At 45.0% G+C, this 25,648-nt stretch overlaps 1 protein-coding gene across 11 annotated transcripts in view; it reads right to left on the bottom strand.

The window, feature by feature from the left end:
* Nucleotides 1-15,604: 15,604 nt before the first annotated feature.
* The window catches only part of SHISA6 (shisa family member 6), a 171,984-nt gene continuing 161,940 nt past the window's right edge, over nucleotides 15,605-25,648 (bottom strand). For 9 of the 11 annotated variants that reach the window (XM_075279445.1, XM_075279450.1, XM_075279452.1 and 6 more), the window contains 2 exons: nucleotides 23,234-23,386; nucleotides 15,605-17,161 (listed from right to left, as the gene is read on the bottom strand). In XM_075279445.1, the coding sequence (XP_075135546.1) occupies nucleotides 16,587-17,161; nucleotides 23,234-23,386 (728 nt within the window). In that variant the 3' untranslated portion in view covers nucleotides 15,605-16,586. The remainder of the gene's footprint in view (nucleotides 17,162-23,233; nucleotides 23,387-25,648) is intronic. The other 2 variants (XM_075279447.1, XM_075279454.1) reach the window with 1 other exon arrangement.

Raw genomic sequence — 25,648 nt, 5'->3', positions numbered from 1 at the left:
CCCTGCCATAGGCTAGATGTATTTTCCTGGAAGATGTAGATGTATGTTAGATGTATTTTCCTGGAAGAAAAAAATGTAATTTGCCTTTAAGTAAAAGTTGGAATTTCCCCTGTACTTTTGAGACTATGAATGACTAAGCCCGTGTGACCAAAAACATCTCAAGACGTTTTATTTTCGCTTTACACAGCTATAGCTGAGACATGGCATTTAGACATCTGAGAAACGAACTCAACTGTTCAATCTGCTTGACCACTTATAAAGACCCCGTAACCCTGAAGTGTGGTCACAACTTCTGCTTCAACTGTATAAAAAGCCTCCTGAGTGCTGATGGGACTGACTACCATGCCTGTCCGGAGTGCAGGGAGAAACTCGAGGCGCGTCCTGTACTGAGAAAGAACATCACCCTCCGCAACATAGCCGATTGCTTCCTGTCTACCCAGCCAGGGCAGGAGGAACATGAGATCTTCTGCACTTATTGTCTTCATTGCCCGGTGCCTGCTGTTAAATCCTGTACACACTGCGATGCGTTTGTATGTGAGGACCATCTGAGGGTCCACAGCAAGTCTGAGGAGCATTTCTTTGTTGAAGTCAAGACTTCCTTGGAAGACAGAAAATGCCACATCCATAACAAAATCCTCAAGTATTACTGCTTAGATGATGAAGCCTGCATCTGTGCCTTGTGCAGGATGGAAGAAGAACATTTCAGTCACTATATCAACCCAATAAACGTTGTCTACAAGAAGAAAAAAGAGGAGGTCATGCGTTTGCACGACACGATCATCTCAAAGTCAGAGGAGACCACAGAAAAAATTCGGACACTTAGCAAACGCCAAACAGAAGCTCAAAATAATTCATTGGATCTGGAAAAACGAATCCGTTCTCTTTTCCAAGAAGTCCGAGAACAGCTGAAGAGAGTCGAAAAGCAGATTTGGTCCGAGCTCTTCAACCACCAGAACCTAATACAGTCCATCTCTTATCAGATTAAGGAGCTGAAGACAAGTGCTGAGGTACTGAAAAATAAGGTAGACTGCATTCAGATGCTGCAGGAAAATAATGATCCCGTCATCTTCTTGAGAGAATGGAAAGCGAAGAGCTCCACATTTTATGAGGCCGCGGATCTGCAACGTCAAACTAGTGTCTATGAGGTTGGTGATTCGAATGAGGCCCTGGTCTCCGAGATCTTACACTCTGCATTAAGAGACATTTTTAATGATATGAAGAAATTGATCTTTGAGTCTTCCGATATCTCCCTGGACATGAATACAGCTGGCAATGACTTAGAGGTATCGGGAGACCAGAAATGCATGTCCAGGTCAACAGTCAGCCAGAAGCGTCCCGAAACACCAGAACGGTTCCAGTGCGTTCAGGTCATAAGCAGCAATGTTTTTACTTCTGGGAGACATTGTTGGGACCTAGAGACAAGTACGTCTGGGTTCTGGATGGTAGGGGTATGTTACCCTAGTATAGACCGAAAGGAAGGCCAACCATGTATTGGCAATAACAAGAAGTCTTGGTGCCTCTGTAGCTACAATGGACAATATTCGGCAAAACACAACACCGTTACAACGCGATTACAGCTGGTGACCTCTTCTAGGCTCCGAGTATTTCTGCAGTATGATGCTGGCTGGCTGTCCTTCTATGAGCTGTGTGACCACGTCAAGCATCTGTACACCTTCAAAGTCACCTTCATCGAGCCCCTTCATGCCGCTTTTTGGGTGTGGAATGGCTGGGTGAAAATTGTGAACAAAAATTAATTCTGCCTAGCTCCGAGTAAATAGCCAATAGGTGACCCCATATTATTTCAATGGTGGAGCGTAAATGGATTTTCCCACTAACACTTACAATGTCGCTGATCGCTGTGGGCCATGAGAACGAAGTTCCCTGTTTCCCCTGTGTGAATAGAGTGGTAGGGCACATGCATAACCGCCATGGGTTTCTGTAGGACAGATGGAGATATCTGAAAATATTGTTCCATCGTTCTCATAGAAGTAAATGTGCATCACTGCTCTGTACACACGGGGAACTCGCGGAGCCCTTTCGCGTGGGTTGCTGGTGGTTCCAACTTTTAGCCACCTGACACTCAGCGATCAGACACAGGATAAGTATTATTAGTAGGAAATCCCTTCAAAATGGTTTTCCATAACGTAAACATTGACCACCAGGAGTTGGGCTTCAGTTTTTAAAGACCAATTGATCTGCATTGAAGGGGTTACAGGGCACATGAGTTAAAGGGGTTTTCTGGGCAAAATTTTTTAGCTTTTTAGTTTTCAAAAAAGATCGGTTAGTGTTATTAATAGGTTAATAAATTCATCCAATAAGTTTCACAGTCTTTTCAGTGAGTTCTGGGTTTCTCTGGGAGCTCCTGGCATCTTCTGTCTTTGTTTACAAGGTGTAGCTTCCTGTTCTCTTTTCCTAATACAGAGCTGACTCCCTTCCCCTCCCACTCCCATTTCTCTCTCACACCCCCTCTCTGTTTCCCAAGCTAGCCCACCCACTAGTAGCCCTTCCTAACTAAGTCACCCCACCCACGCCATGAGACTTACCTGTCTACGGGGCAGGACTTTCTGGGTAAGGGATTTCACTTCGTCCAGCACCTCCTTAAAATTTGTGGGCTTCCCACGCCTGAGCAATAGAGCTAGAGTATTCCATGCATAATAACTCTAGTGCGCATCAAGAAAAGGAGGTCCTGGCCCAGAAGTGACCTCCCATTCCTAGCAGATCCGGACAGGAAGGCAGGTAAGTATGATGGAGTGGGTGGGGTATTATTGGTGATGTTCCGGAAATGGAACGTCACCAGACATCATAAAATGTTCCTGGGGCCCCAGCGATCTAGGTAAATGTAGCTTTTTAATACAGTAAGTAATTTAGAAGGTGGCGGGAAGAGGGGTGGGGTAGCTTAGATTTTAAAGATTGGTTTATCCCGGACAACCCGTTTAATGTTTACATGGACTTGCCCTGACCATTGGTTGTCCCCAGTATTGCTGCTCTTCCCAATCCAGTGACTAGGCACTGTGGACCCTTCACGGCACTGATCATTGGTGGTCTTGGAGATCCTAAGGATAAGTCATTGATAATAAAGTCACAATGAACAACTTTAAGCTTATTAAAAGGGTTAATGCAGTGCCAAGAAAGTGACATTCTGTAAACCATTGACATTTTTCTATGGTTATATTGTAATAAAATTTCTTTTTTATCCAGAATAAAATGATGATTTTTTTGCCAACTAACCATGACTGTTTAGGTCATAGCTCCATGAAACCTATGGAGGCGCCACTGTGAACTAAAACTCAAAGTGTAATGGCAGTCAGGAGAACTCTGGGGGTCACCACTAGCTGCCCCCACACGCCACCTGCTGGTTGGACACAATATAGACTACCTTGTCAAGATTGCAGAAGCACCAGCACCTCTGGTCATTTTTTCCTGACGCTCAGCCAAAGAATAAAAATAGAACCAAAGGCTTTCACTTAGAGATGAGTGAGCAGTATTCAATTGCCGACAGGAATGAGTGTAAGCGGCTGAACACCAAGGGGTTAAGTGCATCGAATATTCAATGCGTTTAACCCCTTTGTGTTCGGCCGCTTACACGCATTCCTATGTCAGCGAGGTATTCTCTAGTTCACTTTAATTATTGACCTGGTCCTGGAAAAGCTGGGTGATAACCAATGAAGTAGAAAAGCCTCAAATTTCTGTAATTATGGACTATGATTTTGATATGTTGACACTCGGCTGGTTTGCGAGGTTGATTCAGCATTTAGAGCAAGGATTTCTGTAAGTTATATTTAGCTAAATGGAACAATTACAACCTACCTACCTTCTGTTACGGATTCAGCGGGACTGTCCTGGATTCCATGCCCTGTCCCAGTCGGCAGGAGGTATGTCTCAGATTCAACTCATCTGTGCCCAGGAGACGCAGATGAATTGAAAAGAATGGTGAATGAGGCAGGGGCAGTCCGCATACAGCTCCTGCCACACCACCGTGCCCCTGTTTGCTCCGGCCCCAGGAGCTGTAGGCGCAATGTAATGACATCACTCACATCGCACCTGCAGCTCCCTGAATACTCCGGAAGCAGAGACCTGAGACAGAGCAGCAGGGGAGTGAGGAGAGGTGAGTATCAGTACTTTTTTTTATGTTAAACTTTGGGGGCAGATGATGGGGAGCATGAAACTGGGGGCAGTTGAAGGTGAACATTAACCCCTTCACACCACAGCCAATTGTTAGGTATTTCTATTTTTCCCTCCTCCCCCCCCCCCCCCTTCTTCATTCCAAGAGCCATTATTTTTCAGTTCAGAGACAGATGATGGCTTATTGTTTGCAGGACAAATTGTACTTTGTAATGACCATTCAATATCCTGTACAATGTACTAGAAAGCTCTTAGGGGTTTAATTTTTACGGCATTCACTCAGTGGTAAAAAATGCGTGTACCTGTATTCTGTAGGTCAGTACCAGGGTCGGCCTGGGGTGTCTAGGGCCCACCAGCGGAATTGTTTCTTGAAATTCACCACCAGGATCCCTACAGATGAGCAGTACCGAGACAGGGCGGTTAAAGGTAATAACCTATCAGGAGCCATGCTGCTCACCCGCCATACGATGTGCACCACTGAACTACCTAAACCCACTGCTATACCCTGTATGGCAAGTAAGCGGTATGGCTCCTAGAAATGTTACCATTACCTGTATCCACGCTGTCCTGGAAAAGCTGATCTGCAGAGGTCCTGGCTGTCAGACCTCCGCAGATTTACTATTGACGCTCAGTCCTAAGGAGAGGCTCCTTTCCCCCTACGCCCAACAGCAGCACAACTGGGGTATTCCTGCCCCTATGAGCTGTTAGGACAGGTGGAATTTTTAATTACCTAACAGCTTTGACCCCTATAAGAGGCCGGAAGACCTAGGGTTCTGACCTCTCATAGGGGTCTGCTTCTCTCCCCCCTCTTACCTGACAATGGAAGACCTTTTTTCTGTTCTTTGCTTCTTTTCTTTTCCCTTTGGAGCCACTTCGTCTCCCCCCGCCGGGGGAGCTCTCCGGCTCGTGCTGGCCGCGTCTGCTGCGCGCACTGGCCGCGTCTGCTGCGCTGGAGTCCGGGGCTTCCCTGTGCAGGAGGGAACTTCCGGACCTAGGAACCTTTCTTTAGGTTCCCGGGTCCGCTGGCTGGGGTGTCCGCCGCGCATGCGCAGTAGCGCGAGTCGCGCGGTGGCCCTAAAACCCCTAGAGACGAGCAGTTTTTGTCGGAGGAAGATCGGGGGAGGGGGGGGGGGTCCCCCTCCCCTCCCCTCCCTAAGAAGGACCTGCATCCTGGAAGTTTGGGGGGGCCCCTCATTAGCCGCAGTTAACTTGTTGCCCCAGATAGAGGAAGGGGGCGGTTCCCTCCAGAAGATCCCTCCCCCCTGGCCTATAAGTTCCCCTCCTACCCACCATTCAGTGCTTGTCGCTCCGGTTACAAGCAGCACGAAGAAGCTCTTGCAGTTATTCGTGTCCTGTGGAAAGAATTACCCTTTCTACGCTGAGTGAGGTTTGGCGGAGGTGGCCGGGGGGGTTAGTATTGTTTATCTCTCTTCTTCCTCAGAATGTCGTCTTCTTCCTCTTCCGTCATCCCTCCACAGAGGAAAGCGATGTCAAAAAGGAAGCACCTTGCGTGTGCCACCTGCAGAATCCCTCTTTCTGATGACTCCCAGTACCGGTTTTGTCAGGGATGTAGAGCCCCCTCTTCTGAGGCGACCCCCATGCGTGAGATGGTATCCTGTGTGAAGGGATTTGTCCAGGATTCCATGAAGAGAATGGAAACGTCCGTCTCCCACCTGGCCAAGAGATTGCGCCTGGAGTGTGAATTATCCCTTCCGCCCCTGGAGAAACTGCGCCTCAGAGATGTGGAGTTGTCGTCGGATTCTGAGGAGAAGAAGGGGATCTTCCCCATGGAGATGATGTCGAGAGTGTTCAAGACACTCAGGATCAGAGACCGGGAGGGCGGAGAAGGCTCAAGCCGCAGGTCCCGCACCTTCAAGCCTTCTTCGGAGATGCTCCGCCTGATGGAAGGAGAGTGGAGGCACCCAGAAAAACCTTTTGCCCCGTCCAGGTGGTTTAAAATCTTATTTCCCATCTCTGAAGGCCAGCTAAAATCGTGGGGTCCTCCACCCAAGGTAGATGTGGCAGTGGCTAAACTATCTAGACGCACGGTCCTCCCGACTGAAGACGGGTCGAGTTTGAGGGATCCTATGGATGGACGGGTGGAAGGATCCCTGAGGCGAGTTTATTCGGCCTCCTCTGCCCATGCCTCTCTTGGTATTCTTCCAATGAGGTAGTCGCTGGCCTGCGGGCAGAGCTCTCGTCTCTTGCCAAAGACATCGACTCCGGAGTGGATCGGGACGATCTCCTGGCGGCGATATCAGATCCACCTTGCTGGTGGATCACCTAACGGAGGCCACCCACTTCCAGACCCGACTGGCCGCCAAATCTATGGCACTATCCACTGCCGCTCGCCGGCCCCTGTGGCTGAAGCCCTGGAGAGCTGACCTCACCTCCAAGAACAGCCTATGTAGCCTCCCCTTTGAACCCGGCCGGCTGTTCGGGAAGAAGCTCGACCGCATTATGGAGGGATTGGCCGACTCCAAGGGCACAAACCTACCGCAGCCCTTTGAAGGACAGAGCTCCTCCTTTCGGGGACGGGGAGCCTCTAGAAGAGGAACCAGAGGCCAGAGGCGGTCCGGCAGAGGAAGAGGTCGGGCTCCTCTCGTGTGCGTAAGAGAACCTCCTTCTAATTCTCCCACCTCTTCCCCCCCACCTCCCTATCCCCCCTCCCCTGTGGTGGGAGGTCGTCTTTCCCACTATGTGGATGCCTGCGCCAAAGTGTTCTGGACCCCTGGGTCATCCAGACGATCCAGGAGGGTTATAAAATCAATTTTATTTCCCAGCCGCCAGAAAAGATGGTAAGAACCCGCCCTCTTCAGGGCTCCAAACAACTTCATCTGGAGAAATTGATTCAAGAGTACGTGGACAAGGCCGCACTGGAGGTGGTACCCCGCGCAGATCAAGGCACAGGCGTCTATTTTGCAGTCTTCTTGGTCCCCAAGTCATCAGGCGAGTGGCGCATGATCATCGATCTCAGATACCTGAATCGCTTCATCCGCAAAGTGTGCTTCCGCTTGGAAACCATCAGGTCTGTGCTGCCATTTCTACAGCCTGGAGATCACTTCGTCACTCTGGACCTGAAGGACGCCTATCTCGACGTACCCATCTTTCCGGCACACCGAATGTTCCTAAGGATTGCCGTATACATAGAAGGGAAAGAGGCGCACTTCCAGTTCGCAGCCCTCCCGTTCGGCATATGCTCCGCCCCCCACACCTTCACAAAGGTCATAGCTCCGGCCGCTGCCGCCCTGCGCCTTCAAGGCATATTCATAGTCCCGTATCTGGACGACTGGCTTCTCAAGGCTCATTCAAAGGAGGTTCTTACCACGCAGGTGCAGACCGTTGTAGCTCTACTAAACAAGCTGTGGTGGCTGGTAAACTGGCAGAAGTCAGTGGTGGTGCCATCAACTCAAGTTCAGTTTCGGGGACTTATCCTAGACTCTGTCAACATGACGATCTCTCTACCCTCCTCTCGCAAAAGGAAGATTGCTTGGGCGGTACATCACTTATCTACTACACGGAGGGTTACCATCAGAACGGCTATGAAGGTCCTAGGATTGATGTCCGCCACCATAGAAGCAGTTCCTTGGGCCCTATGGCATATGCGCCCACTACAGAATGAGATCTTGAGAGTCTGGAACCACAGTCCTACAGGATTGCAGAAGCCTATCCAGTTAACCATCAGCACCCGGCAAACTCTGCCCTGGTGGACCCGTCTACGAGATGGGAAGTCCTTGGTCCAGCCCGTCTGGACCCTGTTGACTACAGATGCCTCCCTCACAGGCTGGGGAGCTCATCTGGGGGAGACCCCGGTACAAGGTACGTGGAATCAGCGGGAGAGGACGCGCTCATCCAACTGGCGCGAGCTTACCGCAGTTCATCGAGCCCTTCTGTCATTTGCACTGGATCTGCAGGGAAAAGCGGTCAAGGTAAGGTCGGACAATCTGACGGCAGTCCATTATATCAACAAGCAGGGAGGAACCAGGTCCCCGTCGCTCCTGCAAGTCACCAACCAGATCTACTCCTGGGCAGAACGGAACCTCTCCCAGCTGGCCGCGGTACACATCCAGGGCCGCCTGAACATCCTAGCGGATCAACTCAGCAGAGGCCGCCCGACCGCAGGCGAATGGTCTTTACATCAGGACATCTTCCACTACCTGACCAGGAGGTGGAGTCTCCTCGAGGTGGATCTGATGGCCACCCAATACAACGCCAAAGTAGAAAGGTTTTGCTCCCTGTACCGGGAAGACAACTCTTTGGCGGTGGATGCCCTGTCAATACCATGGAGGTTCGAACTGGCATACGTTTTCCCTCCCATTCCGATGATTCCGAAGGTATTGGCGAAACTCAGGCAGGACCAGACCTCGTCAATAGTGATCATGCCGTTCTGGCCAAAAAGGGCATGGTTCACCAACCTTATCCTTATGAGTCGGGGGAACTACTGGAGGCTTCCACCAGTCAGGAACCTGGTGTCACTGAACAGTCGGCCTTGCCTGGGCCTAGACAAATTCAACCTCACTGCCTGGAGGTTAACCGCGCCATACGCGCAGACAGAGGATTGTCCCAGGGAATGCTAAGTACTTTAGCCCATTCAAGAGCAGAGGCAACCAATCAGAGCTACCAGAGGATCGCCTGGATATTCCGAGATTGGTGTACAGGTAACCAGCGCGATCCAGACAGAGATGCAGTCCTAGAGTTCTTACAGAACGGCCTGGAGAGAGGACTAGCACCTGCCACCCTCAAAGTCCAAGTGTCAGCTCTATCTGCTCTCCTGGAGACACGGTTATCACAAGATCCTCTCGTCAAACAGTTCCTTAGGGGGGCTGCCAGGCTCCGCCCCAGGTACGGCCCCCTGTCCCAAGAACCTGGCCGCGGTTCTACAAGGGCTCTGTGCACCCCCCTTCGAACCCTTATCTGAAGTGGACTGGAAGTACCTGTCATTTAAAGTGACTTTCCTGCTGGCAATAACCTCCGCTAAGAGGGTTGGTGAACTACAGGCCCTAGCGGCCTCCGAACCCTTCATAACCTTCTTTCCAGACAGGGTGCAGCTGAGGTTCATCCCAGGATTCTTGCCAAAGGTACCAACACTTCAGAATACCAACCAGGTAATTGCCTTGCTGGCCTTCTTTCCCGCGCCTGCTTCGGAGCAGGAGGAGAAGCTACACACACTGGATCTGGTAAGAGCACTATGTATTTACCTAGACCGTATAGCACCGTTCCAAAGATCAGAGAATCTTCTAGTCAATGTGTTTGGCCACAATAGAGGCTCTAAAGCATCTAAGGCAACCCTGTCAAGATGGATCAGAGAGGCCATTAGCTGTTCCCTACGGGCCCAAGATCTTCCTGTTCCAGAGTTTTTACGAGCCCATGCCACCCGAGTAGTGGCAACGTCATGGGCAGCGACACGGTTCCTTTCCTTAGAGCAAATATGTGCAGCTGCCTCTTGGAGCTCACAGCTGACTTTTGCCAAACATTACAGACTGGACTGGCGTACGGCCGATGCTACAGCATTTGGGCACTCCGTCTTGGCATCAGCCTGCCAGGAGGACCCGCCCTAGGGGAAACAATACTTGCTAAATCCCCAGTTGTGCTGCTGTTGGGCGTAGGGGGAACGAAAGATTATGAATGATAATCTGTTTTCCCTTAGCCCAAACAGCAGCACATGGCTCCCTCCCTAGGAGGTACTGTTGTACAGATTCTTCATGTGTGTACCACTTTGTAATTGCTCTCTGTATGCTATACTTGATACTAACACAAGGGAGGAGCAGGTCTTCCGGCCTCTTATAGGGGTCAAAGCTGTTAGGTAATTAAAAATTCCACCTGTCCTAACAGCTCATTAGGGGCAGGAATACCCCAGTTGTGCTGCTGTTTGGGCTAAGGGAAAACAGATTATCATTCATAATCTTTCTTTCTTTTCCAGGCACCCGACCCACATTGTCCTCACCTGCACACCCATCCTAATGCTACCCCCAATTCCCCCAATAATAAAATATATAATATAACCCCCCCATAATGAATAATCCCCCCAAGTGCATCTTTATATTAATAACTTCCCTGTGTACTACTATAAATAGTTTTCTCCTAATTAAAAGATAAAAAAAATTTATTGGGGTTCCAAAACCCGGGTCCTCCAGGATCAGCAGTATGAAAGAACCATGGTATCTGTGTAAGCGCCCTGACCCCTTCTCTGTTTACATGGTATCATACATCTGATAGTGGCTGTGTAAAGTAACCACAGCCTCATCCTATGCACTATATGTGACAAGGCTGTAACTACATCACATGGTCACTATAAATAGACAATGTTTTGTATAATCAGGCAGCATGGCCCTTTCATACAGCTGATCAGTGAGGGGCAGGGGGTCGACCTTTTACTGTGGCCCGCAAATTAAATTTATTGCCCCCTTATGCTATGCCCCTGATATAAATACTGCACCCCTAATGACCCCTTACATAAATTACCACCCCTTTATGTTCATAATGCCTCCTAATGATCCTTTAATTATGTAAGGGGCCATTAGGGGGGATCATTTATATAACCTCCCCCTTGTATTCAATACTGCTCCTATGTACAAAAATATAACTACTATAATACTACTCCTATGTACAAGAATATAACTACTATAATACTGCTCCTATGTACAAGAATATAACTACTATAATACTGCCCCTATGTACAAGAATATAACTACTATAATACTGCCCCTATGTACAAGAATATAACTACTATAATACTGCCCCTATGTACAAGAATATAACTACTATAATACTGCTCCTATGTACAAGAATATAACTACTATAATACTGCTCCTATGTACTAGAATATAACTACTATAATACTGCTCCTATGTACAAGAATATAACTACTATAATACTGCCTCCTATGTACAAGAATATATCTACTATAATACTGCTCCTATGTACAAGAATATAACTACTATAATACTGCTCCTATGTACAAGAATATAACTACTATAATACTGCTCCTATGTACAAGAATATAACTACTATAATACTGCTCCTATGTACAAGAATATAACTACTATAATACTGCTCCTATGTACAAGAATATAACTACTATAATACTGCTCCTATGTACAAGAATATAACTACTATAATACTACTCCTATGTACAAGAATATAACTACTATAATACTGCTCCTATGTACAAGAATATAACTACTATAATACTGCCCCTATGTACAGGGATATAACTACTATGATACTTCCCCTCTTGTTGAATAATATATCTGCTACTCCTGTATTATACTGGTACTGTGTATATGAGATATTCTCTCTCCTTGCCCTCTGTTGTCCTTCATCTCTCGGTAGACATAACACTTGCCGGTGTCTCGCTCGGCTCTGCAGTCTTTGTATCATGAGTACAGTTTCCTAGAACAAGTCTCTTAAATGCAGTTTCATTGTTTCAGGTTCTTGTATTTCGGTCATTAGAATCCCCAGGACAGTAGAGTCGGTTTCCTAGAAGCTTCAGGTCCCGGGCGTCTTTACACCACAACATATGGGCACAATTTCAAAAGCTTTTTCCTCTGTGGGATTTTTTTTATTTTCTCGTTAACATTGAGATTGGGGCTGTCATGTTATATTTGTCTTCTTGTGCGTGAGTGACAACGAAGGATAATGTGATGGACTTCTCTCCCTACGGGGATTGTCATTTTTTCACATTGGGTTGGGGAACGTGGCAGTACAAAGAACCATAGTCATACACAAATCTATATCAGGGGTAGGGGAACGTATATGGCAGCGCAACGGGGATTGATTAGGAAGAATGTCCCAGAATCTATTGCTTATGACCAAGATGAATATGATAATATGATGAACACCATGGTGGTACAAACCATTAGATCAACGTTGGGTCCTCGGCGTATCGAAGGCCCAGCAATAGGGCAGGAGTTCTAAGGATCAGGAATTTGTTTACCTGGAAAATCCCAATTAATTGTCCCTTTTCATTGCCGTTTTGTGCCTCGGTTGTGTGAATGTAGGCTTAGTCTCAGAAGGGGATGTGGCACTATATCAGTGGATCCTTCGCTCTCATGATTGGTGTGGCCTTCACTGGTCATGCCATATTCTTACGATTCTAAAATGGGATACCCCTCTGAACTTTCTTATCATCACAAAATGAGGTGCGAAAAAAAACCAGAAAATTGTATAGAACGCTACTGTGGCAGGATGCAACACAAAAAGTAACTTTAGGCTGGCTACGCGTTTTGACACCGGGCGGGTGTCTTCTTCAGGCAAAGCAGGATGTGTTCAGCAAAAGCCTTGGAACCAATTTGGTTCCAAGGCTTTTGCTAGACACCTCCTGCTTGGCCTGAAGAAGACACCCGCCCAGTGATTTGGTTCCAAGGCTTTTGCTGGACACCTTCTGCTTGGCCTGAAGAAGACACCCGCCTGATGTCGTTACACGTAGCCTTGTCTCAACTGTCATTGGAACTGAATAAACACTTTCCAACCTAAAGTTACTTTTTGTGTTCCATCCTTCCACAGTCGCACTCTATACAATTTCCAGTTTTTTTTTTTTGCACCTCATTTTCTGTTTTCACCGCCCTTCTTGGCAGGTGTCCGGGTAGGAACTGCAACTGTTACCATTGGGTCCACACCAGAACCCTTCAACAGGCGCTCAGTTTTCTTTTTATTGTTCTTGTTATCACGTTACACATAAGACACATCTTGAATTAAGTCTACAAGTTTATAGACCCTGGGGGAAGAACTCACTGGTGGCGCAACGCAAGTGCAACTTTTGGTCATGTTAAAGGGATTCTATCATTCTCACTTTTTTTTTATCATTAACCCGTTGGAATAGACTTAAGAAAGGCTATTCTTCTCCTACCTTTCGTTGTCTTCTCCAGGCCACTGTTCGCCTTAAATCCCAGTTTGTTTTTTTATGTAAATTAGTTCTGTCGCAGCACTGGGGGCGGGCCCCAGCGCCCAAACAGCACTGGGGGCGTCCCCAGTGCTGCCAGAGAACTCTATAGCGCCGCCTCTACTTGGTCCCTCTGCATGTGGTAATGGATGTTACTTTATAGATAAACATCACTAAAATTTTACCCAAAAAGGTTAACTTTTTGAAACAAAATTTTTTTTTTTACCAATGATACAATGTGGCCATCAAAATGTCAAAGGGTAAATATCCTTTATTTCAAAGTACGATGTCAACAGTATACCATCGCCTTCATTCCCACAGCTTTTCACAAGCCGACAAACTCTCCAGGGTTAAAAACATTTTACTTTTTTTTTTTTTATTATTTCATACATAATTTATTACACACCTTACAAAAACATTTCGCTTCCTCTAATGTACATTTTATGTCTGAAGTTTAGTATACCATGAAATTAAGATGCCAGTGTAATATATGACAAGCAGAACATCAGACAACGCATATCGAACGCCAAAAAAAAATCTATAGGCAATTTTGTTTTGTTTTTCATCTAAAACTAGCCTGAAAGAAGGCAGAATAGAAGATTTATCTCTTGTAGATGCGTCACAGCCGCCGCGGCGTATGAAAAGGAATCCTAGAATTGCCCAAATTCACTAGAACGGAAAAAGTATCATTATTATACACTCACGAAAAATTACAAAAATTATTTTATTGCTGGTTTTTGATGGAATGACCCAAAAAAACTAAACTCTATGCGTTGCCAATGGAAATTCGTTAGGGGAACTTTTTGGATTTTTTTTAAATATACTTTTATTGTACTTTCGCCTTTTTTGCGGGTTTTTTTTAATGAGAAATGGGTGAAATCCATAATTAAATATATATTTTTTTATAAAGCAAAGTTTTTTTTTAATTTTTATATATATATTTTTTAAATCTTTTTTACAATCACATCACGTTAAAATGTAAACCCTGTCTCAAAAGACGAGAGCGCACTTACAAAAATATTCCATTTGTTAAACACGGGAAAAATTCACTATTCTAAGGGCTAAATCAACCGAGATTTTTTATTTTTATTATTTATTTAACTCAACCAACCAAGAATTTATTTATAACCTAAGACACTTATTTGTGCATTTTTGCCATCCTCTATATTAACAGTATTTTCAGATTCCTTTCCTATAACAAGAACCTTTTACTGATAGAATTTTTATATGGTTTTTCCGCAAATTAAATCGAAATATTGCAGAATTTTTTTTTTCAAATGAACAAAGCTTTCTTAAAGGGATCCTATAGTACAAGTAAATTTTTTTCTTAGTAACGCATCAGAATAGCCTTAAGAAAGGCTATTCTTCTCCTACCTTTCATTGTCTTCTCCGGGCTGCCGTTCCATAGGAATCCCGGTTCTTGTTGGTATGTAAATGAGTTCTGTCACAGCACTGGGGGCGTCACCAATGCTGCCAGAGAACTCTCTCCAGCGCCGCCTCCATCTTCTTCAGGAACGCCCTCTTCACAAGTCTTCTTCCGGCGCAGGTTTCAGACTTCTAGGGCTCGGGCAGAGCAGACTGCGCATGCCCACAGGCCAAGAGAAAATGGCCGCTTACACAGTATTGTAAGTGGCCATTTTCTTGTGGCCTGTGGGAATGCGCAGTCTGCTCTGCCCAAGACCTAGAAGTCTGAAACCTGCGCCGGAAGAAGAGGCTGAAGCTGGAGGCGGCACTGGAGAGAGTTCTCTCGCAGCATTGGTGACGGCCCCAGTGCTGTTTGAGTGCTGGAGCCCGCCCCCAGTGCTGCAATAGAACTCATTTACATACCGGCAAGAACCGTAATTCCTACGGAACGGTGGCACAGAGAAGAAAACGAAAGGTAAGAGTAGAGTAGCCTTTCATAAGGCTAAGAAAAAAAAAATGTATTTGTACGATAGGATCCCTTTAACTTCTAATTTGATTTATTTATACAGACTGTAATACCTCCGGCAGCCTGTAGGCGTTGCTTGAATTTCTGCATGATTGCAAAGCACAGATGGGAATTTTTTTTCTTTTTTTTTTTTTATACAGTTTTGTTTACAAAATGTAATACCGTATATGTCTATAAAACAATGTAGACCACGTATCACTAGAAAATGGGTATGGACGTGAAACGGCGAGATGACAGCTGAGAAATTTTTAGTTACACTGAATATTTATATTTAATATATATATTTGTAAAAATGTAACAAGCCTGGGGTGTGCATGTGGTATTACTGTAATACCTAAAGGTTAAATATTTTTTTATTTTTTATTTTTAAAAAACATAGAAAAACTGTAAATGAGACTTACTTTTAGAAATATATGGCACAAGTTATGTTAGGATGGGGGTCACTTATTTATTAAAATCTACAGAGGTGTAGAATGACCTCTTTCCCGTAAGCTTAGGTTGTTCACACGGCTAATATAGTAAGAGAAGATGGTGATGACAGGATAAATACACTTTTAATGAGTGTTTGATCCCACTGTTTTTGTAGATTTTTTGTGTTTTTTTTTCGATACAAGTGTTTTTTATTTTATTTTAATTCTTTACAACATGAATACTCTACATACGGCCACTTAATGACTCGTTAATCTCCCTATTAAAAATGGTCAAGGTTAATTTCCGAGATGACGGCCTAGTGGTCTAAACCATTGGTTAGTGATGAGTCAAATGGCACCCGATTATTACAACTCTCACAAAAAGTTCTATCTCTTTTTTTGTTGAAAAATGTCTTGACCGGTCGACTATGTTACATGAGTTTCGTAGACGTTCGGTTAGGATGGAAGGCATATGAGGTCAAGAGTAATTTGTTACAAAATATCCATGTTGAGTATTGTACAGACTCGTGACATCATCTGATTATTGTCTAGAAGAAATCCCATCCCGATCTACCTACCACATCTATTTACAAAGCGGGGTAAGATAAAAACTGGATGGATGGATGGACGATGGGCTCTAGTTTTGTGCTTGTTCAGACGCACCCCCACTAGTTCCTACATTAAGAGAGCAGACGATTTATAGGCACTAATAAATATTCCATTAAAGATGACCCATCTTCCAGATAAACTCGTCTTCACCACACTAGTAGACTTTCACAACCTCACCACTGAGAGCAATGTTGGTGACATACTGGGTAGACTGGTGACGGATGTGAGGCGTCGAGGTGTTGACTACATGCTACATAGGTAATTAATGATTGGCCACATCGGTCCTACAGCCGTAGAGCTCTGTCCAGCAGTCCGTATACGTATTCTCATTGTGGACCAACTTTTCCCCTGACGGCCCGCCCCCCAAAAAATTCTCTTTTTGATGGACCCATTGATGAACCAAAGCATGTAACCATAGGTAAGCCCTTAGAAAACTTCCTCAACGCCCCTATCTTTTGGATCCAGTTTCTTCAGCATGTGACCACTCCTAACACAGACAAAAATGGGTAATGGGCATGAGGTTGACCGATGTGACATAAAATCAGAGGTCTTCTTGGCCCACAAGGCCACTGTAGTGTGGTATCCTGGGACTGCTTCAGTCTGTAACGATTATCTACAGATCACATTATGGAAATCAAACAGTCACTTCTGTTTTGCTAGCTGTGCGGTACTGTTGGTGGTGTCCGGGGATATAATGCAGTTGTTCGACTGTGTTGTGCCTTCGTGAAGCAAAGGCTTGGCGTTTGGCAGCAGTTTGGTTGACACCCAACGTATTATATAAGTTATTTGAGGCACTAGGATGAGAGTGCATCTTTGTCATCCGGTAACGATCCAACACGGGCGTGGAAACAAAGACATCTGTTTGGGAAATGGCTCTTGACATGGACTTTTCTTGAAAGTCAGACCTCTTGAGGGTCATGGCCTTGTCTGGTGACAGAAGAGGATCTTGGGAGTGTAGCCGTTCGGCCGATAGAAGTTGCTCGTCTGACAGGATTCGATCATATGGCATCCCGTACCCTTCTTCTGGCATGTTCTTATCTGGAGACAAGACTCGGTCCTGAGACATGGCGCGCACGGGTCTTCTTGGCCTCTCTCGATAGTTTGACTGATCTTGAGTCATTTTGATGACGTTGAGGGGAAGCGTCCCTCTAGCGGCCAAGTCTGGAAGATGCCGTCTTCTCATGTAATATTCATCGGCTTCTTTGTCAGCTGTAACGAGAAGAAATGAAGACGTTTAGAAGACAATTCTTTGGCACCCCCTGATTTTAGCTCCTCACATCTTTGGTCTTGGAAACAATGAGACGCTGAGATGTGTTTTTCACACCGTAATGTAGACAGAAATGGCAAGAAGTAACCTGGATGCTAAAATTAGACATCACATTAGCGGAAAACTGAAAAAATATACCGAGGAGTAAAGGACATGTAAGAGGCGCCAGCGAGAGAACGTTCTAGAAGACTATGGCTAGGTGGTGGGGTAGATCAGGATGGTGTGTGCGCCATCTATCCAAAAATATCCAATCAGGACTATGGCATATAAATAACCATAGTGAGAGCTCGGCTGTCAGTCACACTCAAGTCCCACCCACGCTTAGCGGCACAACATTATAAACATATGGGGGCAACATATCAAGTGTCAGAGAACAGAAACTAAACATATGTCCATATAGCTCAATAGTCCTAGGCCCCCAATTATCACACATCACATATAGTACTGACAACCCCTGTGTGTACAGAGACATAGACAGATGGACAGATAAATGCAGAGACAGAAATAAAGCTCCTCCACCGCCACCATCGCCACTTCCAAGGAGATGTTCATTTTATGAGCTGTAGAACAGAACTGTGAACTCACGGGGAAATCAGATCCTCATTAGGAAGGTTTCACCGAGTTACTGAGAATAGTGGCAGCGATTTACACCATAAATGTGTCTGACAAAGGAACGAGAAAGAGGAGGAAAAAAATCTGCGCTGCCTGTAATTGTGCGGAAACTTTAGTAGAAACTTCCAGACGTCTTATCTGTGAAAGATGAGACTTCTAATTGTCTCCTATGATAACACAAGAAGCAGCAGGACCTGAAGACCAAAAGAAGCAAATTACCAAATAAATACCTATCTATCTATCTATCTATCTATCTATCTATCTATCTATCTATCTATATGCAGAGTCAGAGGTTGCCGTCTTGGGTATACAAGATGTTATCACAGCAGTCCTGTAACTTTCATCTCTGTTCCCTTCTTCCCGGGTATATGACATGTCGCCCACACTAGGGGTCTTTCATCCAGACTTCTTGTACATCTTCTTTAGGTTACAGAGATGACACAAACATGGCTGCTACAGAGAGCACTAGAGGGAGACGCAGGGATCCTTTGTTCTCGCTGTAAGATCTGAACCGCAGAGAAGGAACAATTGTTTGGATGAAGTTGACAAGGGAAAGACGTTATTTTTAGAGTGTTCTAGCAGCAGCACCTGAGAGGGTACACTCCGGGGTCCTCCTGCCAACTTCCTCCCACACCCGCTGAAAGGTTGAGAATTGTCTTCGCTACATTTGAGATTCAAAGACATCAAGCTGTTGTTTACTGAATTTAGTAATATTTTCCAGCTCGATGATTCCGTATCCCACAAAGAGCAGAAAAAAGGCAAATAACATAAAATTAACATCAAAGGAAACGTAGGAAAATATCCATTCACTACTAGTGCCGGAATTATATTATACTGATCCTAGGATGTGACGTCACCACAAGAGCTAGGCTGACAGAATCTATCTATCTATCTATCTATCTATCTATCTATCTATCTATCTATCTATCTATCTGTCTGTCTGTCTACCTATCTACAGTATTGGCCAAAAGTATTGGCACCCCTGCAATTCTGTCAGATAATACTCATGTTCTTCCAGAAAATGATTACAAGCACAAATTCTTTGGTATTATTATCTTCATTTAATTTGTCTTCAATGGAAAAACCACAAAAAGAATTGTCAAAAAGTCAATTGGATATAATTCCACACCAAACATAAAAAAGGGAGTGGACAAAAGTATTGGCACTGTTTGAAAAATCATGTGATGTTTCTCTAATTTGTGTAATTAACAGCACCTGTTACTTACCTGAGGCACCTAACAGGTGGTGGCAATAACTAAATCACACTTGCAGCCAGTTGAAATGGATTAGAGTTGACTCAACCTCTGTCCTGTGTCCTTGTGTGACCACATTGAGCATGGAGAAAAGAAAGAAGACCAAAGAACTGTCTGAGGACTTGAGAAGCAAAATTGTGAGGAAGCCTGAGCAATCTCAAGGCTACAAGTCCATCTCCAAAGACCTGAATGTTCCTGTGTCTACCGTGAGCAGTGTCATGAAGAAGTGTAAAGCCCATGGCACTGTGGCTAACCTCCCTAGATGTGGACGCAAAAGAAAAATTGACGAGAGATTGCAAAGCAAGATTGCGCGGATGGTGGATAAAGAACCTCGACTAACATCCAAACAAGTTCAAGCTGCCCTGCAGTCCGAGGGTACAACAGTGTCACCCCGTACTATCCGTCAGCGTCTGAATGAGAAGGGACTGTATGGTAGGAGACCCAGGAAGACCCCACTTCTTACCCAGAGACATAAGCCAGGCTGGAGTTTGCCAAAACTTACCTGAGAAAGCCAAAACCGTTTTGGAAGAATGTTCTCTGGTCAGAGGAGACAAAAGTAGGAAAAGGCATCAACATAGAGTTTACAGGGAAAAAAAGAGGCCTTCAAAGAAAAGAAGACGCCCCCTACAGTCAGACATGGCGGAGGTCCCTGATGTTTTGGGGTTGCTTTGCTGCCTCTGGCACTGGACTGCTTGACCGTGTGCATGGCATTATGAAGTCTGAAGACGACCAACACATTGTGCAGCATAATGTAGGGCCCAGTGTGAGAAAGCTGGGTCTCCTCAGAGGTCAGGGCTCTTCCAGCAGGACAATGACCCAAAACACACTTCAGGTCAGCACTAGAAAATGGTGGTGAGAGAAAGCCCTGGAGACTTGTAAAGTGGCAGCAATGAGTCCAGCCCTGAATCCCATAGAACACCTGTGGGGGAGGGGTAGAGATCTCCTGATGGCAGCAGAGCCTTGTAAGAAACTCATTGCTGGTTACCGGAAGCGGTTGTGCGCAGTTATTGTGTCTAAAGGTTGTGCTACCAAGTATTAGGCTGAAGGGGCCAACACTTCTGTCCGCACCATTTTTGGAGTTTTGTGTAAAATGATCAATGATTTGACTTTTTTTCATTGCAAGTAAAATAAATGAAGATATTACCAAAGAGTTTGTGCTTGTGATCATTATCTGGAAGACAACGAGTATTATCTGACAGAATTGCAGGGGGGCCAATACTTTTGGCCAACACTCTATCTATCTATCTATCTATCTATCTATCTATCTATCTATCTATCTATCTCCTATCTATCTATCTATCTATCTATCTATCTATCTATCTATCTATCTATCTATCTATCTATCTATCTATCTATCTATCTATCCATCCATCCATCCATCCATCCATCCATCCATCCATCTATCTATCTGCAGAATCATACATCTCATATCTATCTAAGCCTGAGCGGATACACATTGTGTAGGGCAGACCCTATATAAGTCCTACCTTATAGCTAAGTAAGGTTATACATCTATATGATGAAATGTTCTACACCTTTCGGATACATCTTGTGTTTTGGTCTCCAGTTTCTAGCCCTCTTCTTGCTGTCGGAGCTGTCATTATGGCAGGCGCCTTGTATTTTGGGGGCAAATCCACTGTAACAAATCTTCATCTCAGAACATAGATGTTAAAAATGCTGGAGACGTGAAACACAAGGTATATCAGAACGTAGGAGCGGTGTATATAATCTATAGGGGACCCCAAAGTATCACTTGTCTGTTATAGGTCTCGTCATATGGGGCATGGGGATCATAGACTCCTGTCCCCGGCTAAGCCAATGTCATGAATAATAGAATAAAATGGCTGCCTTGGCTGCCTGCCTGGGACGGGCCCTTTAATTGAAAGCCTGTTGTATTAACCCCGGCCTTGCCCCTTTTTGCCATCCCCGGATCTGCCACCGAGTGATTTATGTTCTCGTCCATACGAGATAAAAGTTAATAAATATTCGACGCTCCTGAGGCTCCCGCGACGCTTAATAATTTCCTTTTTTGTCTTTCTGAAGCAAATATGGCTTTATATGCAGAAGAAATTAGGCGGTGTATTTAAGATATCCTTGGCGGGTGAGTCAGACGACTACTCCGGCCCCTTCCCTAATGCCAGACTTAATAGTCGTCATGGAAATTGAGTGGTCTAGTCTATTCATTCATCCATATGCAGAGGAAGCCTTCAGCCCTCACGCTGACAGTGATGAATTCTGCTGTTCCAGAACAGTCCTGTGTTCTCCGCACATCGGGTGTGTCACCATAAAATGAGCAATTTGTTTTTTTTTGCTAAACCGGTTGCACGGTAAATTATGGCTTTCTCGTCTGCCTGGCTCGACGGAGGGGGCACCGTAAAATCTCTGAAGTGACAGTGAGAAGCAATTAATTTTCATGATCGGCTAAAAAATTCTGCAAATCCAGGAATACATTTTAAGAAGTCGGGAATATTCATTTGCATTGTTCTAGCAAATCTGCACCCTTCCGCCCCCGTCCTCGGGAAAAGCTGCTCCCTGTTTATGTTTTGCAAATCTATTACCATGCCACAGACTCTGCACGTCTGAAAATGTGACCTGAAACTGCAGTCTACTTAAAGGGATACGGAGTCCCACGCATAATGGATAATATGGCCCTATACCAAAGGGTAGAAAATCAGTATCAGACGGGTGGGGGCCCGGGACCTGCACCGATCAGCTGCTTCAGTCCCTGGCACCACCATTACAGTATACATCTCCTGCCAATCTGATGCTGGTGAACTATTCTGTGCATAGTATCCATTGTACCTGGGTCTTGAACAACCCATGTAAGAGGGCATAGTACCCCCTACATACCCACGTCTGTGGCGCTCACCAATGTAGTACTGTGCTTTGCACTGACGAGAAGCAATAACCCCGAAACAGCTGTTAGCAGATGGGTTTCTCTTCCATATCTCCAGGAGGACACATTCAGGTTTGGCTTCAATCCCAGGTCATGTTACTAGGCTTCTTGAGAACCAGGCACTGGTTACAGGAACAGTTATCCATTGGTCACATGGCCATGCTGCAGCTCAGTCTCATTCATTTTAATAGGATAGAATTGTAACGTTACCATGTGACCAACGAGCAGGAGGTCACTTCCCAAGAAGAAGGAAGCAACCATGTTTTTGAGTCCTGCAAAAACAGAATACTCCTCCTAACCCACATCTATGGCTTCTCGTCCAGCCAACCAGCGCCCTGTTTTAGACTACTGAGGAGCAATATCCCTGACACAGCTGTCTGCGGGGTTCTCTTCTATTTGGAGGAGATATTCTGATGTGTCTTTAATCCCAGGCCATGTCACCAGGCTTCTAGAACGTCAGGTACTAATCTATAGTGAATTACCTTCCTAGAGGTGGTGCTAGAGGAACAGTTTTCCTTTTCAATGAGTCAGTATTTGCATATTCTTTCCCAGAATTCCCACAAGACCATGGGCAGCCTATAAGACCGCTGCCTACAAAGGCCGTCCCCCTTGCCACATAGTGAGTTTTAGGATGGATAATAGCCGCTGCGTAAAGTGGCCAGGCTCCTGAGGTGTTCGCCCATTTCCCCTCTGTTGTCATCTGTGCCTGTTTTTCCGAAACAAAAATGGGCAAGGATGACAGAAGACGGGAGGACGGTGCATCCGGCTGCATGTGTGTACCGGTGGATGAAACAAGCGGGTCACCATTCGGCTTTCATCTTTGATCTTTGGTTTTAAAAACAGGCAGGGGTGACAAAAAGGGGTGGGATAGGAGAAAGAGGTGAAGGAGCGGCAAAAGGGATGAAGGAAGACCCAAAAAAATATGGAACATGTTGGGGTAGAGTTGGCACAACCCTATAGACATTGATGAGGTTGGCCGATAGAAACAATGATACAGTGAAAGGAGAATAATCTCCATTGTGCCGACTGGACGGGTGGGGGGAAGGGGTCGGGTTGGAAAGTTTGGGTTGATCTATACAGAGGAGATATAAGCACCAGTCGGTGCCAAGTCTATAAAGGTCACACAAAGATCTTGTACATGTAACAGAGACCGAGGAGCGTCATGTACTGGAGAGAGTCACCGGCCCAGCTGGCCATTTACACTGAATATCTGCCCAAGGCAACGAACATGAAATGAAATGAACGACACCTACTTAATTTCTTCAGAGAGGAATATTTACTTGGATTGGTCTTGACGGCTGATTCATAGGACGGAGGGAGGTGGGAGAGGTTCTGGAAGGATCTGGAGAAGGACAGGTCATACGGCTCAGTCGCAGAGGTCAGGATGTTGTTCACACGCGGCTTTTCTGTTAGAAACAAAAGAAATATGGGATAAGTAAGAATAAGAGCCGTGTCCAGCCATAACATAGGCTGAGCCGGTCTACTATTACTATAGACCATAGACTATTACTGTATACTATTACTATACACTATATACAGCTACTTGTATATAGTGATACGGACCATGCTGGTATAACCTGGCTATCTCCTGTATATAATTATATATGTACAGCTGGTATATAGTTATACATCTTGTATATAGTGATATGAACCATGCTGGTATAACCTGGGTATCTCCTGTATATAATTATATATGTACAGCTGGTATATAGTTATACATCTTGTACATAGTGATATGAACCATGCTGGTATAACCTGGGTATCTCCTGTATATAATTATATATGTACAGCTGGTATATAGTTATACATCTTGTACATAGTGATATGAACCATGCTGGTATAACCTGGGTATCTCCTGTATATAATTACATATGTACAGCTGATATATAGTTATACATAGAGTATATAGTGTTATGGACCATGCTGGTATAACCTGGGTATATACTGTATATAATTATATATGTACAGCTGGTATATAGTTATACATCTTGTATATAGTGATACGGACCATGCTGGTATAACCTGGGTATCTCCTGTATATAATTATATATGTACAGCTGGTATAAGTTATACATCTTGTATATAGTGATATGGACCATGCTGGTATAACCTGGGTATCTCCTGTATATAATTATATATGTACAGCTGGTATACATTATACATCTTGTATATAGTAATATGGACCATGCTGGTATAACCTGGGTATATACTGTATATAATTATATATGTACAGCTGGTATAAGTTCTACATCTTGTATATACCATGCTGCTATAGCCTGGGCATAGTCTGGCATATTGTATACGTACAGCTGGTATAAGTTAAGCTTTTGCATACATGATGATGACAAGTTTGATATTCCCCAGTATCACCTCCTCTGGCCTTATAATATAACCCCAATCCCTCCCGGGTGCTTCCTACTGTTTGTCACTTGATACATGAATATAATTCAGATAACAGAGCGTCTGTTCGTTTTCGCCAGCAGTCACACATCTGAACACTTTGGAGACTTTAAGCTTCATTTACATGTTTCAAGAGCAAACTCAGCAGCGGGAGATGTATGTTGTGCAGTTGGCTGGGATGTCGGCAGACCTCAGGTCACTGTCACTCACTGAACTACAGATCGACGTCTCCAGGAGTGCCAGGGACTGAGCCAGAATCTTACGTCTCCCATGCTAAACTCTCCCCCAGTACTAAGTGAAAGCGACTGGGTCCCATTCACCTGAAACAATGAAGAAGACATGGCGCTTACCTAAGCACCACAGCCCGTCTAAACCTCTGATCAGTGGGGTGTCAGACTCCTAGGCCATCAAAACCCTCAAAACCCAATTTGGGTCCCTGACTTTTCGGATGATATTTCAGGAGCATGTGCCATGTGGCTGCACTAAATATGGCCATCTGATGTGATTCTGCAGTTTTAGCAGTTTTCCCCTCTGAAGTCTCAGTTCTCCCTGAGCTACAGGCTTCACATTGTCTCTTAATAGACAGTATACGAAAAAAAAACCCAGGAGATTGGGAAAATTTTGTAACTTTGCGGCATTCACTGAGAAGCATCACCATGTAGGATGCTAATCAGGACTGATGTGACTATAGCACTTTGGCTAAGATATAACATTTTCTATTTGCTCCTGCAGCTCTGTCTCTTCTCTCCTATTTGCCCCTTCTCTCCCTCTCCTCCCCACGGGCTTCTATAGTAAACTATAAGTTGACACTTCAGTGACCAGGCAGTACATCTTGGGAGACCAAGACAGATTTGAAAGATATTTCAGAGTGAAAAGTCATTATAGGGAAAGGGGAGGCTTATACTCGAGTCAATAAGTTTTCCAAGTTTTTTTGTGGTAAAATTAGGGGCCTCGGTTTATATTTGGGTCAGCTTATTCTCGAGTATATACGGTATAATACAGATACTATTATGTTAGTCTGTACTAGAGATGAGTGAACAGTAAAATGTCCGAGGTTCGATATTCGTTTCGAGTAGCCCCTCAATATTCAACTACTCGAATCGAATATCGAACCCCATTATAGTCTATGGGGGGGAAAATGCTCGTTTCAGGGGTAGGCAACGTTCGATCAAATTATACTTACCAAGTCCACGAGTGAGGGTCGGGCTGGATCCTCCGAGAAGTCTTCTCCTTGCAGCGTCTCCGCGGCGTCTTCCGGCTCTTCATTC

The sequence above is a fragment of the Leptodactylus fuscus genome, chromosome 6, assembly GCF_031893055.1.
Source record: "Leptodactylus fuscus isolate aLepFus1 chromosome 6, aLepFus1.hap2, whole genome shotgun sequence".
NCBI classification, from domain to species: Eukaryota; Metazoa; Chordata; class Amphibia; order Anura; family Leptodactylidae; genus Leptodactylus; species Leptodactylus fuscus.
Note: the sequence above shows the minus strand (reverse complement) of the source record. Positions and strands in the feature narration are given on the sequence as shown.